General features: G+C 38.6%; 1 protein-coding gene across 3 annotated transcripts in view; it reads right to left on the reverse strand.

The window, feature by feature from the left end:
- The window catches only part of itgbl1 (integrin, beta-like 1), a 54,586-nt gene that overhangs the window by 22,584 nt on the left and 16,197 nt on the right, over positions 1-15,805 (reverse strand). For 2 of the 3 annotated variants that reach the window (XR_014889084.1, XM_085250695.1), the window contains exons 4-7: positions 13,352-13,474; positions 12,828-12,968; positions 3,258-3,398; positions 2,681-2,827 (exon numbers count right to left, since the gene is read on the reverse strand). Coding sequence is in view for 2 of the 3 variants with exons in the window: in XM_085250695.1 (XP_085106821.1) it covers positions 2,681-2,827; positions 3,258-3,398; positions 12,828-12,968; positions 13,352-13,474 (552 nt within the window). In the remaining variant the exon portion in view is untranslated. Of the gene's footprint in view, positions 1-2,680; positions 2,828-3,257; positions 3,399-12,827; positions 12,969-13,351; positions 13,491-15,805 lie in introns of all 3 variants that reach the window. The other variant, XM_085250697.1, reaches the window with a different exon arrangement.

The raw sequence follows: 15,805 nt of genomic DNA on the forward strand, positions 1-15,805 counted from the left end.
GTTTTGCCTGCTTGTTGTTGTTGTTCAGTTGAACCTTGTGATGTTAACTTTTCTGTAATTTGTTGTCTCCATGGTAGCAACCGTGCACTCAGGTGTAATCAGCAGCTCCTTCGCCCATGGGTGAGAGTATAACATGCAGTACAAAGCACACATATCCTCCCTTTCCATTTCCAGCTGCAGAAAAGCTATACATCCCCCCCTGACTTCCCACACAGTCAAGTGAATCAATGCTTCACATTAACCCCTGACATATCTGCAGAGTCCAGAGACCAAGCAAGTTTTGTCCCTGTAGAACTGCCCACTGCCTATATTATTAGGTTCAATCAGTGTGCAACCAACAGAATAGCAAAGGCTTTACTGTACCATCTCCTGAGGTACAGACATACTGCCAGGTATTTCCCAGAAAAACACTGAACAATGGCTTACACAGCACTGTAAAGCTGATTGATTAAGGTTGCTGCATCAGTGTAAAAAGGTACAAGAGAAGACACCCAAGTGTATGCAGCAGACTACCAGACAATTTGTCTTATTAACAAATGGCTGTAGCATCCTTTAGAACAATGCAGGCTGTCAATGCAAGGACAACTGTGCATTGTGCATTGTTAACTTTGGATGATGGTAAGAACTTGTTGTTTTTTGTCGTCTGGCAATGTGCATTACATGACTGAGACTGATGATCAAAGATTTTTTGGTTTGTTTTCTTTTTCTACACCTCGCTAGAGACTTTAAATCTAAAATCAAATTTGAGATACACACTATGAATAAAATGAGAATAAAAGCTATTCGTAATTTATGGAACTATATCTTCTTTTAGGCGCACTGCTACGCTCCTGGATATCGTATCATCACACGCTGGCTGAATACTTTGCACAAAAATGTGAGAAGTTATGAATCAGGAACGGTTTGATAACTAATGAATCATTAATGAGTAGCTCCTAAATAACTGTAACTACTCAGCAGATGTTGACTAGAGAACAGAATGTGAGAGATCATGTAGATGAATCATTTGATAATTATTAGTTCATACAGTTCTTTCTGCATAAGCAGTTTCTGACTAACTCTGAACTCGTCACATGCTACAAAACATGGAGGATATGTATATGTCCTAATCAGTCTTCTTTTGTGCACCCTCTGTAATGTGTCACGGTGTGTGCTGAATAGTTTTAAGTGAGTCAAATTCAGTAGCAATGGAGCGTTTAGCGTTTTCCTCCAAATACCAAACACCTGGCAGCGTCTGAAACTGAAATATTCATTAACCTTCTAGATTTTTCGGACATCGATATCCAAACGTCTGCTGCAGTCTGACCATAAATGCCAAGCCTTTTTCTAGATCTTATTCTTACATCATCCATTTGGTATTTAAGTTTAATACCATTTATTGTAGATATGCCCAGAAGCGTTTAAGCCCACTTCTTGTAATGATTAATCAGTGCTGCTTTGCAAAAAATGACTCATTTGTTTCTCACATTGTTGACTGAAAAGCTTTCAGCTATGTAAACACCTAGTTGTTTCTTAATTAACTGTTTGTGTGTGGTCTCGTTCCATATTTTTTTACCTTTGCCTGCTCAAGCAAAAGCATGTTTCTGGAGTACAAAAAAGCTTTTTTAAAAACACTTTTTCCTCCATTTCTCAAATTCATAATATGTATATTAGAGTCCTATATGAACACACAGATTTCTGCCAAAGACAGAATAGCAGTTATTTAGATTGAGATATTTCTGTCTGCACTGTTTTGTGCGAGCTCTGCTCCCTCCTTCGAAGTGGGGGAAGAAGATAAGAATGTTACACAATTCTGTGTACCAGTCAGAATTTAGCAATATCCAAATATACACCGGTCATGCATCTGATTGTACAGTCCCTTAAACCAGATCCACGCAATCCTGGAAATGTTATATCTGATCTTTTCGCTCTTCTAGTCATGAATATTTGAAAATTGTTGAAAAATATTTTGAATGTAGGTGGCAATACACAATGTCATCACCTCTATTACACTGATCTTCCACATCTACTACATATACTATTCCCCCACTTTCCCTTACTATCTTACTATCGTCCAGCAAAGATTTGTGGATGCACGACTTTGAATAAACACAAAACACCTGGACCTTTGCTTCGTTAGCAGAACCACTGGTTCAGTAGCTGAATCTACTATTAGTATTAAGCCCCACTTTTACAGGTACCAAGAAAACAAGCTTCCTCTGTCTAGAAGCGCCACCTATGAATTACACAGTGCACTGTAATAAATCTAGACACAACCACCTGTAGTCTGAGAGTTAGTTGACATTGTTGCCAGAAAAGATTGTAACTAAATGTATATAACACATCCAGAAAAAAACCTTCACACACACACATATATATAAGTATGAGGACAAATGCACATCACAGCTCACAAACCAGATAAAAAAAACTAGCGCGTGTAAGGCTTCATTATGCTCACACATTTTAATGCATACTGCTGTATAACACAAGAGTCGAGCGATCGCTGTTAAGATAATGGCTCGGTTAGAGACGCCATCACATTTGACTGATGTCTGTAAAACGCTCATAAGGATGAATAAAGAGATGCGCAATTCTGGAAATGACCTATTTTACAATTCTGGAAATGACCTATTTTACTCCAAGAGGTAAAAGCAGAGTGCAAGCCTGCTATGGTAACCATAGCAACAGGCAGACCAGGTACCTCGTCCGAAGCAGGGCAAATTGGACGTTCCTCTGCACTTCTTCAAACTGCTTTCCAAAGACAGGGAACAGGACAGAGGATGCTCACACTTATTCCCTGCCCACCCTTCCTTGCAGTCACACCTGCCACAGTTGCATTGGCCATGACCTGCCGAAAGCATAGAGGAAGAGTTGGTGAAAGCAGGGTTTGTGCAGAAAACTATTATAATTTAATAAATGGAAAGCTCCATAGTAGCATCTATTATACTTTGTTCATTAATTCTTTGGAGAAATCATGAAAAGGTCACATTTACCGCTCCCCAGTTTATCGTTAAGTTATATAGGAAGTTTACTGTTATGGCTGAAAAGTTGTACCAAAGCAATAAGAGTAGCATACAAAGTGCTGTTGGTGTTTGCTAAGTTAATGGGACTGCAGTTTCTTAAAGATGAAACAGAAATTAGAGTAGCTGTAACTTTGTCACCAGCCCTTATTATTTATTTAGGTTATCACACTAGCAGTCAGCAAAGCAAAGTAGTCAGACTACAAAACCCTCATCATGTGTTTGAATCTGTTTTTTAACCATACAGAGCTTGCTGACCTGAGCAGAAGTCATCTGTGTAGCGGTCATATGTTGCATGACAGTTCCTCTCGTCGCACTCGCAGGTGTCTCCATGAATATCTCCCCAGTCACCAGAGGGATCAACATCATGGCAGTTACACTCTCCACACACGCAGGTCCCTAAAACACACAAACACACATCCTGTAAATTGTGTTTTCTTTCTACACTGGTCATTAATCTTTCAGATTAATCAGGCCAAAAACAGTGAGTAATGTCAAGTTCCAAATCGCTGTTTTCCATGTATGTTGGTGGGGATAGGAGCGCATACGTTTCCTCTTGCTGAAAGGCTATAACTTCCTTTTTTTCCCTTTATCTTTGTATCTGTCCATCCGTATGTCTCGCTTTTTTATTTGTTTCGCGTCTGAGCAAGACCGTCAGCTGAGCAGTATCCATTGGAAATCCCATTTTCTCTTATCAGCAGTGACAGAGCATGGGGAACCCCAGGGGAGCAGGCCAGCTGGCAGGCCCGTAGGCTGTAGCTGGTGCGTGTCTGGCCCTTGGCCCTCCGCTTCGTCTCTCTCACTACCTCATAACCCTGGGGTTCTGGATTAATAGACCCATGCACTTTTATGTCTGATACAAATGTCACAGTGGAGCTTCACCAGAGCAGATTACAGCACCTGTAACGGTCATTGATCACAAATGTTTTATAATCACTAAAAATCAGGATGCCATTTGGAAATGTTCCAAATACCTGTTATTTCAGAATTTGAAATGACACATTCACTTGTATATGTTTTCAATGTATTCAGCTTTTGACATCCTGTGGTTGGTTTACTTCCGATATAATCTCTACTGGAAAGACTGTGTAAACCAAACGGATAAAGGGAGGGATCATCTTGTGATTGCTGTCAGTCAATTTAATCATAGAGTATGAGCGCGAGATGAAGGTTACTCATGAACAAAATGCAGGAGAGAGGAATAACATGTCACAATCTCACACAAAACACTTCAAATCTTTACATCTGTACACGATGATGAAATCAAATCGCGCCTCAGTGTAATCGTCAGACTTGATCCATTGCCTATAATCTCCAGGAATTATCTTCACAGTGCTTTTTGGATTAATTCAGAGCGAAATTGTTGCATGTCACATAGGGACAGGACTTGAGAATTGTCCCCATAAAATCCTATACTGAATTGTTCAACTTCTTGCAATTACTTAGCAAGTAAGCCAATCACATGAGAACTTTAAGATGACAAAGCAACAAGGTGATATATACCGGTTTTTAAATTGTGTCGATAAGCCACGTAAAACCAGAGTCATGATAAACAATATATGCGCGGTGTTTTTTCCTCAATAGTTTCATCACGTTTACTGTCTAAGGACAGCGCAGCAAGCACTCTCTGCTTATGAGCAAAGAAAAACCAAAACCAAACAAAAAACAGCCCTTTCGTGTTGGTGGAAAAATGCACCATGTCGACCAATCAAAAATGACATGGCAACGTGACATTTGGTTGTTTAGGAAGAGGTGGAAGTTTTAGGAGTTCAGCATGTTTGGAGTGTGTAGTTAATGTGTTGTCTTGTGTAGTTAGTATGTAGTGTTGTGGATAGTTTTGTGTTGTGTATCAGAATAATGAGGCGACTGCTGTCTCCAGGTAGAAAACAGGAGTGATACACCTGCTGCTGTCAGACCTGCAGGTATCAGGCTGTGATGTTCTCCTTTAAAGTAGGCAGAAATTTTTGAAGTGGCACAAATAATTTGTGTGGCATCTCATTGAATGCAGAACACCTGATTGTTATGTAAATAGTTTGAAATGATTATAAAAAAAATAACTTTGTTGTTTGCAAAACTTGTGCATATGATTTTAAAATTGACAATTTATATTTGCATTTAAAGTTACAAAATATGATTCATTAAACCTGTTTGTGGTTGTTACAGTAAAAAATGTAACTTTTTCTACTCGAATTTTATGTTTTTTTGTCTGATTATAGATCAATTGTGTTAACACAGTATGTCAAAATGAAAACATAACTGTAAATTCAGACACGTCAGGTTGTGCTGAAAAGAATGATACCACACAAGGCAAAGTAAATAGTTTTTAAAGTTGAAATGTAGAGGAAACATCGAAAGTAGTTAAAAATGGCCAATTATACCCTAGACCAGCGGTCCCCAACCTTTTTTGCGCCACAGACCGGTTTATGCTCGACAATATTTTCACGGACCAGCCTTTAAGGTGTCGTGGATAAATACAACAAAATAAAACTAGTACCGGTACTGAAAAAAAGAAGATTTATTCATAACACACGTGAAAAGACCCAGGAAAACCGAGTTAACGATAAAAACGATAACAAAATAACGCTGAAAACCGATAAAAACCCTCAAAACCATACATTTCACACCTGAGCCTCAACTCTCGCGGCCCGGTACCAAACGACTTACGGACCGGTACCGATCCGAGGCCCGGGGATTGGGGACCGCTGCCCTAGACCAGCATTAGGGCAGCGGTCAGCATTAAATCAGCATTAAAGCGAATAATCGCTTTAATGCTGATTATTCGCTTTAATGCTGATTTTATCTGTTGTCACGCTCTGTTTTGTAATTTTAACTTATTTTATGTATTTTATGACTATTGTTCCTTTTATTAATTGTGTTTTTTGTAAGGTGACCTTGGGTTTCTGAAAGGCGCCCTCAAATAAAATGTATTATTATTATTATTATTATTATTTCTTGGCCCAGTCTTGACGTTTCAGCTTGTGTGTCTTGTTCAGTGGTGGTCGTCTTTCAGCCTTTCTTACCTTGGCCATGTCTCTGAGTATTGCACACCTTGTGCTTTTGGGCACTCCAGTGATGTTGCAGCTCTGAAATATGGCCAAACTGGTGGCAAGTGGCATCTTGGCAGCTGCACGCTTGACTTTTCTCAGTTCATGGGCAGTTATTTTGCGCCTTGGTTTTTCCACACGCTTCTTGCGACCCTGTTGACTATTTTGAATGAAACGCTTGATTGTTTGATGATCACGCTTCAGAAGCTTTGCAATTTTGAGACTGCTGCATCCCTCTGCAAGCTATCTCACTATTTTTTACTTTTCTGAGCCTGTCAAGTCCTTCTTTTGACCCATTTTGCCAAAGGAAAGGAAGTTGCCTAATAATTATGCACACCTGATATAGGGTGTTGATGTCATTAGACCACACCCCTTCTCATTACAGAGATGCACATCACCTAATATGCTTAATTGGTAGTAGGCTTTCGAGCCTATACAGCTTGGAGTAAGACAACATGCATGAAGAGGATGATGTGGACAAAATACTCATTTGCCTAATAATTCTGCACTCCCTGTATAAAGTATAAAGTATACTTGAAATGTACCCATATATAGTGCTGTTATTTCCACGTCTGTTAAAGTAAACCTTAAGTAAACCAGGTTGGAGTAGCTTTCAAGGACATAATCTTTTATTTTAAATGACATTTCTAAGACTCTGGATTTATAGTAGTTTAAAGTCATAAGCAATTTGATGAAAATGTGACAAATTTGCTGGTAATGTATAGTAATTCAAATCTTTAACATCATATTAACATCCTGTGCCATTTGTTAATATATGTTGAAGTATGGCTAAAGAAATTAAAGCAAGATAATAGAATAACAGGCTGAAGAAAGGAGTTGATAAGAAGTCTCATTGAGATTAAAAATCTCTTTTTCAAGAGAGATCAGGACAAGAGGGCCCCTGTTACGTGCTACTGCTGTTTCATTAGCGCAGTGGCTGCTCCACTACAAGTCAGTTGTTCATGCTATGTCAGTTGTGCACTAGACCATAATTTTGCAGCTCTGTGATGAGACTCTGTCCATGTAGCCTACCATTTCAGCCTACCACTTAGCCAGCCCTCAGCCAGTTCACTGTAATTAATTTTTGAGAGACTTACTGAAATCCCACAGGATCACTTGAGCTAGGTTAGTGAAGCTGTTTTGCTGACTGCTTGTCCTCCAAGCAATGAGTTTGAACTCATGACTCACGACAACGACTGCAATCAACTTGTAGTAACATCTGACAGATGATCAGAGGAAACAGGGTAAACCTGAGCTCAATTATGAGTGTCACTGAAAAGGCTATGAAAACTTGCGTACATTGCGTTAATTAAATTGCATGAAATTAAATGAACGAATTTCAAGCAATCTTTGTTCACTTTGTCATTATCAAGGACTGTGTAGAATTTTTTTAAGGTGAAAAATGAATGTAATACATTTTGGAATAAAGCTGTAACAGGACCAAATGTGGAACTAGTGAAGCAATGTGAATATTTTCAGAATGCCATGTAAGCTGTTTGTCATTTTCAGATATTATTTACTAATAGGATTGGTACTAAATGATAAAGATTCCTTTCATGGCACAAGCATTCGGGGAGAAAAAATAGACTGGAAGACATTACCGAAAACATCGAAGAAGAACAGAACAAAAACAAATGTATAAATTGTTTGATTGCTTGTAGCACAGAGTGTTTGTTTCCCTCTTTATAATGCAGCAAACAGACAGGAAATGAATTTGACCCCATTTAGAATGTTTGCTTCCTGTTCCCTAGCAACACACTTCTACTGAAATAGATATTATCAGAGCCCTCGAATAGTGAGAGCCTCATCAGCCGGGGTTCAGAATACAGGATCATCATGTAGTTCATGTAGACTTTAGATAGTTCCCAGAGTACCTTGCAGAGATCTTTCTTTGGTAATTAGTAGTCAAAATGCATTGAGCTACAGTAGTTCTTATACCACAGTAAAGTGTTTTATAGTTAATCTTTGTATATATGTTTTTATGTAAAAAATCGTTTTTCTTATTTTGGCATAAGGATACGTGTCTATGCTTATGAAACACATCGCTCCTTTAACAGTTTAACAATTAAATATTCAAATGCAAAACAAATATATTGACCATCCTGCATGCAGATAAATCTGCTATGAAATTAGATTTACAACAGATTTCAGATTTCAGGCATGTTTTAACAGGCATTGTAAGATACTTCTTATTTTAGGAGGCTTAAGTGGTATTAATACATATTTGTGTGTTTAACATAAACATAGGGCTGCTCGATTATGGCAAAAATGATAATCACAATTATTTTCACTGAAATTGAGATCTCGATTATTTGACGATATTTATTTAACCCTTTAAGACCTACCATAGAACCAAGTCCGCCAGAGCTTATATTATTTTTTTTTACATGTTGTAGTGCCATTTTTGGGAGCATTTCAAGTTGCTATACATCAATACAACTGTTATAGCCCATATTTTAATAATATGTATGCATTAAGTCCATAGTAATTACATTAATTACAAAAAAGTGCAATAAACTACAAAAAAATTGAAAATCATTTTTGTTTTTTTTACATATATTTCTACTTGGAGAAATTTAAGAGGTTTATCCCTCAATACTTTAAATACAAAAAAGTTGCAAAAAATAGTTTCCCACCACAGGAAATTTATTTTGAGCGTCTTCATAGTTTTATTTTGGAGATACAGCAATTTTTATATACTGCAGGAAAAACAAAAAACAATCCTATGATGCAAATTTGCAAAGAAAACAGCAGGTGCATCAAAATAAACTATTTCCAGCAGTGCAATTCGAGTTCTAAGCATCACAGAAACTATTCAGAAAAGTCAAACATGACCAGTATAGGCTTTTAAGGCCTACAAGTAAAGAACTACATTTTCCGCGAAAATGACATTACTTCCGGTTTCAGACAGGAAATGGCGGACATGCGATAGTTTGCGTTTCCGTCGTTTTCATTGTGGGAAGTGTTACGAACAGCTGATCTGATCGGCAAAGCTGTTTCTGGAATATTATGTTTTTGTTCCTGCAAGCGCTTTTTATGCAATTTTTGCAAAGCTTTATGTGGAAGGAAACCGTGACCGAGGACAAGCTGATGGCATAAGATGTAAGTACAACTCCTCCGGTTTCATATGCAAAACTAATTATTGCGCTAGCTTTAGAGCTGGGCGATAGAACGATAACGATATGTATCGCGATATAACTTTTACTCGATAGAGAAATTAAGCTATCGCGATAGACCTCGCCGCTCTTGTCCTCAAAAAAAAAAAAAAAAAAAAAAAAAAAAGGTCAGCCAATCCAAATTAAGTAGCGCAGAGCCGAACCAATCACAGCCGCAGCGTCACGTCGCGTGACTTGTTACATACAGCACAAGTGCCAAGCCGCACGTGCGTTTGTTTGGGAAGCAGCCAGCGGGTAATGGAGGAAATGAGTGTGCCGACTAGAAAAATCAACCGAGCGTGACCGAAGAGAAAACAGATGATGGTTCCAATGCCGGAGAGATTGTCGAACGGAAGAGCCAAAGAAGTTCCGTAGTGTGAAGGTATTTCGGCTATTTCAAGTCTGACAAAAAATAGAGTAGCCGCACTGTAAATGTGCCGAAAGCAAGTCTGGAAATACAATAAACCGGTGCATGCGTCACACTGTGCGCCACGTTATTGTTTCGGTGAAATGAATTTCTACAATACTGTTACTGTTAATTCTACTCTCTGCAGTGTTTAAATGCTTACATATACACAAAGTTACTGTCCCTCCACACATACGACTCGGTTCTGCTTCTATGCCCCAGCTTTGTTTACTTTTTCCCACCGAGGCTTCTAGACTTCTGATTGGCCAACATTTCGGTACGGTTAGGAATCTAGCGCCACCTGCTGCTTTGGCATGTTCATAGCAGCGTTTTCCTTCATTTCTGCCTTTATGTGTGGACAGGATTATTTTTTAAAACGGAAACGGAAAATCTCCGTTTTCAAAAATACCCGTGTACGTGTGGACGTAGCCTCAGTCTCTGACTGGAAGCGCTAATTCGTCATTCGGCTTTTGTCAGACTAAAGTAACTGTTAAAACTGTTTGAAAAGCTCAGCTATACAACAAGGAGAGATTGAGAATTTCCTTTTAGTTCTCAGTTTATTTGATATTGACAAAAGTTAGTCAGTTTTGTCTGTTCTTCTGTAAAACAAACTAAGATTTATTTTTAGAATTAATATTTTGTTTCTAAGTGGAATTGACAATTTAGTCTGTTTTGTTTGTTCTATTTTGAAACTTAAACGCTTTAGCGGCTGCCTTTTGTATAGTTTGCAATATTTGCCTTTATTTATCTGAAAAAGTCTCATGTTCCTTAAGTACATCTACCCTGTTGAACTTATTATGGGAAATAAATATTTAAATAAAAACAAGCTGCTGATTATTTCACATTTTACTTGTGAGCAACAGCACATTTAAATCTTACAAATATAGTTATTTGGCTTATATCGTGATAGATATCGTTATCGCCTGAAATGAAAAAAACATATCGTGATATGAAAAAATCTCATATCGCCCAGCTCTAGCTAGCTTACGCGGTTCCGGTTCTACAGGGATTTAAAGGGTTAACAATAACAATGTATTGGATAATGACTTTAAAAAATAATATAAAATAGTGTGCAAATACTGATAACAGTGCAAATGTTTGCAATATAAAAAATAAATGAAAAATGTAAACATCTATGTTTAGTGAACTTTGCAGTGTTGCTCTGTGGTGCAGCTATGACACCATAGCAAAGTTTACACACTATGTCTAATTGAGCCCAGTTCTGACTCCGCGAACCCATAATGTTTCCACACCACTGAAGTTTTTTTTACCTCTCTTTTCAACCAATGGCAGTCACTCTCCTCTCGAAATAACTTCTGCTTAGCTTTCCGAGCTTCCCTCGGGTCCTCTTAATTGTTGTGACGCGTGTTCGAGATGCAGAGAAGTGCGCTCGATTTGCCACACGGAGCAGCGCGAGAGTAAAGCATGAGGGAGGGGCTAATAATCGGCTCAGTCATTTGCAATGATCGTTGAAAGCCCAGATCGTAATCGTGATTAAAATTCGATTAATTGAGCAGCCCTACATAAACACACATTTCAGTTTTTTGGTTGGTTTAATTAAAAAAAAACAATCTTAGATTATATGGATTGAAACAACAATGACAAATAAATGTAATGTAAAGCAATGATATTCAAGCACTACATTTAAACTTTTTTCTGACAGTTACCACACCATGGTGAGCACATGTTTGCTTTATTAAAAATAAGAAAAAAGTCAAGCTTGAAACACTCAAGGAAATGAGTCTCCCAGTCAGGGTGCTGTCTCACTGTGTGACAGTCTTCAGGCTGAATTGTACTGTGGTTCTACTGCTGAGAGATAGATTGAAGAGAGAAAAAGACAAAATGTTGGACAAGCCTCTAAGTGCATTAGGAGAAAACATTTTTCATAGCTGGCATTTTATTTTAAACTCACCTTGTGTTTTCAGTCTCATTTTAGTCCCTCTGCTCTTTTCATCAACTGAGCTGTAATATAATACAGACAGTAACAGTTAAAAAGACCATAAAACTTATGAAACAATATTTACGAGACTTCTCAAATCTGTTCTCTGCCTCTTCATAGCAATATATCACAAAAATAGCTGTTTCGCTGATTGTTGTACAATTACTGTTTTACCATAGTAGGTTATACCCACAGTGGATATATTTATTTAATTAGACCAAACCGCTGTGTGTTACAGTATAATGTTATATTTAGCTAGAAAACTCACACTTTGAAGTCTTTAAAAAAAAAATCATAATGTCGATTGAAACAACATCCTGGTTTCTGGTTAATATTACATGCTTGCTAGCTTAATCTGGCATCATTTAACATGTTAAAAATTGGATAATAATGATAATAACATGGTTTATTGGTCGATGTAATTTGATTTATGCATGCCAGAAACATAGTCTTGTTTTTTTAAGTATCTTACCTTTAAAAATGAATTCCAAACTTCTACGCTGCTATTTCTGATGACGCGATAGGCACATGTTGCAAATTGAATTAGTGGTAGATCTAAATTCTTTAAGCCCCTATAAAATGATCAGTGGGGCTATTCAAGTCTTACAGAAATGTTTAACATCCAGACATCCATGAAAAAAGATCCACAAGGTTTAGTGGAGTAAAGTTACAAGAACGTTAGCTTGCAAGTTTCTATTCGAAGATGATATACCTGAAATACCTGCTTTAGGTATTTCTAAAAAACAACATTGTACAGCTCTGCTATAGCGATGGACAGCAGAGTAAATAGCTGAGACATTTGTGGGGCTAGTGAAATTGCTGACATATAATTATTATTATGTGCCACCTGGTGGTGAGCTACAGAGCTATAATTAGGCTACTAGAAATTCTTCAAAGTTCATCTTGAGGGTTCCTGATAGACAAAGAAAAATATCATCAAATAATCATCAACTAAAACACAAAATGCAGGTGTCTTTTGAGTTTTTTTCCCTTCTGACTTTAAGTTTAATGACTTCTGATTTTTGTTTCTGCACTTTGAGAATAAAGACAGAATTCTGTCCTTGGTGCATGATCTGAAAATGTAACCAGCATAATACTCTTCAGTCCAGCATTTTGTGGCTTTCTAATCAGCGACAGCAAACATATGTGTATGTTTATATTTCTTATGTATAACTGTGTACATGACCTGTGTATATTATGATAATACTTTCATTTCAAATTTGTGATTACAGTTTAATAAATATAAAAAACAAAAATCAAACACGATGTTCCAGGTAAACAGACCTCTGTTGCTGCAGATTTTGCCATCTGGAGATGTGCATCTCTGCCTGCTTTCCCATGGGCTCATGTCACACTGGAACTCACATTTGTCTCCATGCCAACCAGCAGCACAGTAACAGTTTCCACAGTAACATTGGCCATGCCCTGGAAGCAGATCACAGAGGAACAGCTGATGAGATTTCCTCCAAAATGTATTTTGACAAATGGTGATTACTGTCCTGGTGATTAAGTCATATTTTTGGTAATCCAAACTCTACTTTTTCCTTTAAAAAAAAAGAAGTGAGTATTAAATTAAAAAAAAAAAAGCAGCATATGTAAGTTGTAATTGTATATAGTTAATGCATGAGTTTTTTTAAGGAAACCAAATGAGCAAAGGCAATGCATTTCTATTCTTTTATCACAGTAAAACACAATATGTGTTACAGTAGTTGGGTTTTTTTGTACCAAAATCCAGCATTGGTTATACAAAGATGCATTCTATGTTTAGGGGGAGAGTAAAGGGCTGTGTCAGCAAATGCAGGGCACACCTCCGCAAATCTCTCCAGTTTCCTCATCCAGGCACTCGCTGTCATCACACTCACAGAAACGTCCTGTTACCATGCCTCTGTTGTCTTCATTGTCACACATGCAGCTACCGCAGTGGCAGGTTCCTATGGGAAACACAAACTTTAGACACAGTTTGTTGGAAAATGTCAGATTTCAATAAAGAGCAATTCAACACCTAGAATCTAGCGCTGTTAACTGGAAGCACTGTCTGTACATCAATAGTTCTAAATTGTTGTCTGACTGTGTGTGCGTGCAGTAACTCGCACCGTTCCCTTTTGTAATTATGTGCTAAAGAAGCAGAAGGCTAGACAGGCACATGCTGTGAATACATTTGCATTTCTATACAGGCCACATACGGTACAATACACACTCACACATATACATTCACTACACCAACAAACATGAACGCATCACAGACACATAAACATACAGTGGGGCAAAAAAGTATTTAGTCAGCCACCTATTGTGCAAGTTCCCCCACCTAAAATGATGACAGAGGTCAGTAATTTGCACCAGAGGTACACTTCAACTGTGAGAGACAGAATGTGGAAAAAAAATCCATGAATCCACATGGTAGGATTTGTAAAGAATTTATTCGTAAATCAGGGTGGAAAATAAGTATTTGGTCAACAACAAAAATACAACTCAATACTTTGTAACATAACCTTTGTTGGCAATAACAGAGGTCAAACGTTTACTATAGGTCTTTACCAGGTTTGCACACACAGTAGCTGGTATTTTGGCCCATTCCTCCATGCAGATCTTCTCGAGAGCAGTGATGTTTTGGGGCTGTCGCCGAGCAACACGGACTTTCAACTCCCGCCACAGATTTTCTATGGGGTTGAGGTCTGGAGACTGGCTAGGCCACTCCAGGACTTTCAAATGCTTCTTAGGGAGCCACTCCTTTGTTGCCCGGGCGGTGTGTTTTGGATCATTGTCATGTTGGAAGACCCAGCCTCGTTTCATCTTCAAAGTTCTCACTGATGGAAGGAGGTTTTGGCTCAAAATCTCACGATACATGGCCCCATTCATTCTGTCCTTAACACGGATCAGTCGTCCTGTCCCCTTGGCAGAAAAACAGCCCCATAGCATGATGTTTCCACCCCCATGCTTCACAGTAGGTATGGTGTTCTTGGGATGCAACTCAGTATTCTTCTTCCTCCAAACACGACGAGTTGAGTTTATACCAAAAAGTTCTACTTTGGTTTCATCTGACCACATGACATTCTCCCAATCCTCTGCTGTATCATCCATGTGCTCTCTGGCAAACTTCAGACGGGCCTGGACATGCACTGGCTTCAGCAGCGGAACACGTCTGGCACTGCGGGATTTGATTCCCTGCCGTTGTAGTGTGTTACTGATGGTGACCTTTGTTACTTTGGTCCCAGCTCTCTGCAGGTCATTCACCAGGTCCCCCCGTGTGGTTCTGGGATCTTTGCTCACCGTTCTCATGATCATTTTGACCCCACGGGATGAGATCTTGCGTGGAGCCCCAGATCGAGGGAGATTATCAGTGGTCTTGTATGTCTTCCATTTTCTGATGATTGCTCCCACAGTTGATTTTTTCACACCAAGCTGCTTGCCTATTGTAGATTCACTCTTCCCAGTCTGGTGCAGGTCTACAATACTTTTCCTGGTGTCCTTCGAAAGCTCTTTGGTCTTGGCCATGGCGGAGTTTGGAGTCTGACTGTTTGAGGCTGTGGACAGGTGTCTTTTATACAGATGATGAGTTCAAACAGGTGCCATTCATACAGGTAACGAGTGGGGGACAGAAAAGCTTCTTACAGAAGACGTTACAGGTCTGTGAGAGCCAGAGATTTTCCTTGTTTGAGGTGACCAAATACTTATTTTCCACCCTGATTTACGAATAAATTCTTTACAAATCCTACCATGTGGATTCATGGATTTTTTTTCCACATTCTGTCTCTCACAGTTGAAGTGTACCTCTGGTGCAAATTACTGACCTCTGTCATCATTTTAGGTGGGGGAACTTGCACAATCGGTGGCTGACTAAATACTTTTTTGCCCCACTGTATCTATAGCCTTCATTTAGCTGGAGTCATTGCACGCTAGTGAGGTCACGACCAAGTAGATGAAGGGCTGGCTGTCAGACTCACCTCACAGTGTGTGCCTTCAGCGTGTCAGTGCATAATACTATGTTAGTCACACAGACTGTGTGAATCAAATGTACTTCAGTATTTACTTAGACTATTGTTAATTCAAAATGTCTTCCAGTATTTACATATATTTGTATGCGTAGGTGGGATTTTTGTTTGAACTCATGTGTGTATGTGTGACTGTGTTTAGATATCTTTGTGGGGGCTAAAAGTTGAACGTTTTCTATGCTTGTGGGGACCAACAGCCCTTATGTGGACAAAATCCCAGTCCCCACGTGTTTGAAGGCATTTTTCAGACTCAAAATGTGGTTTTAGTGT

This window comes from Mchenga conophoros, linkage group LG16 (genome assembly GCF_057382185.1).
Source record: "Mchenga conophoros isolate Kocher_MC1m ecotype Shallow Benthic linkage group LG16, M_conophoros_male_GT1.1, whole genome shotgun sequence".
Classification (NCBI taxonomy): Eukaryota; Metazoa; Chordata; class Actinopteri; order Cichliformes; family Cichlidae; genus Mchenga; species Mchenga conophoros.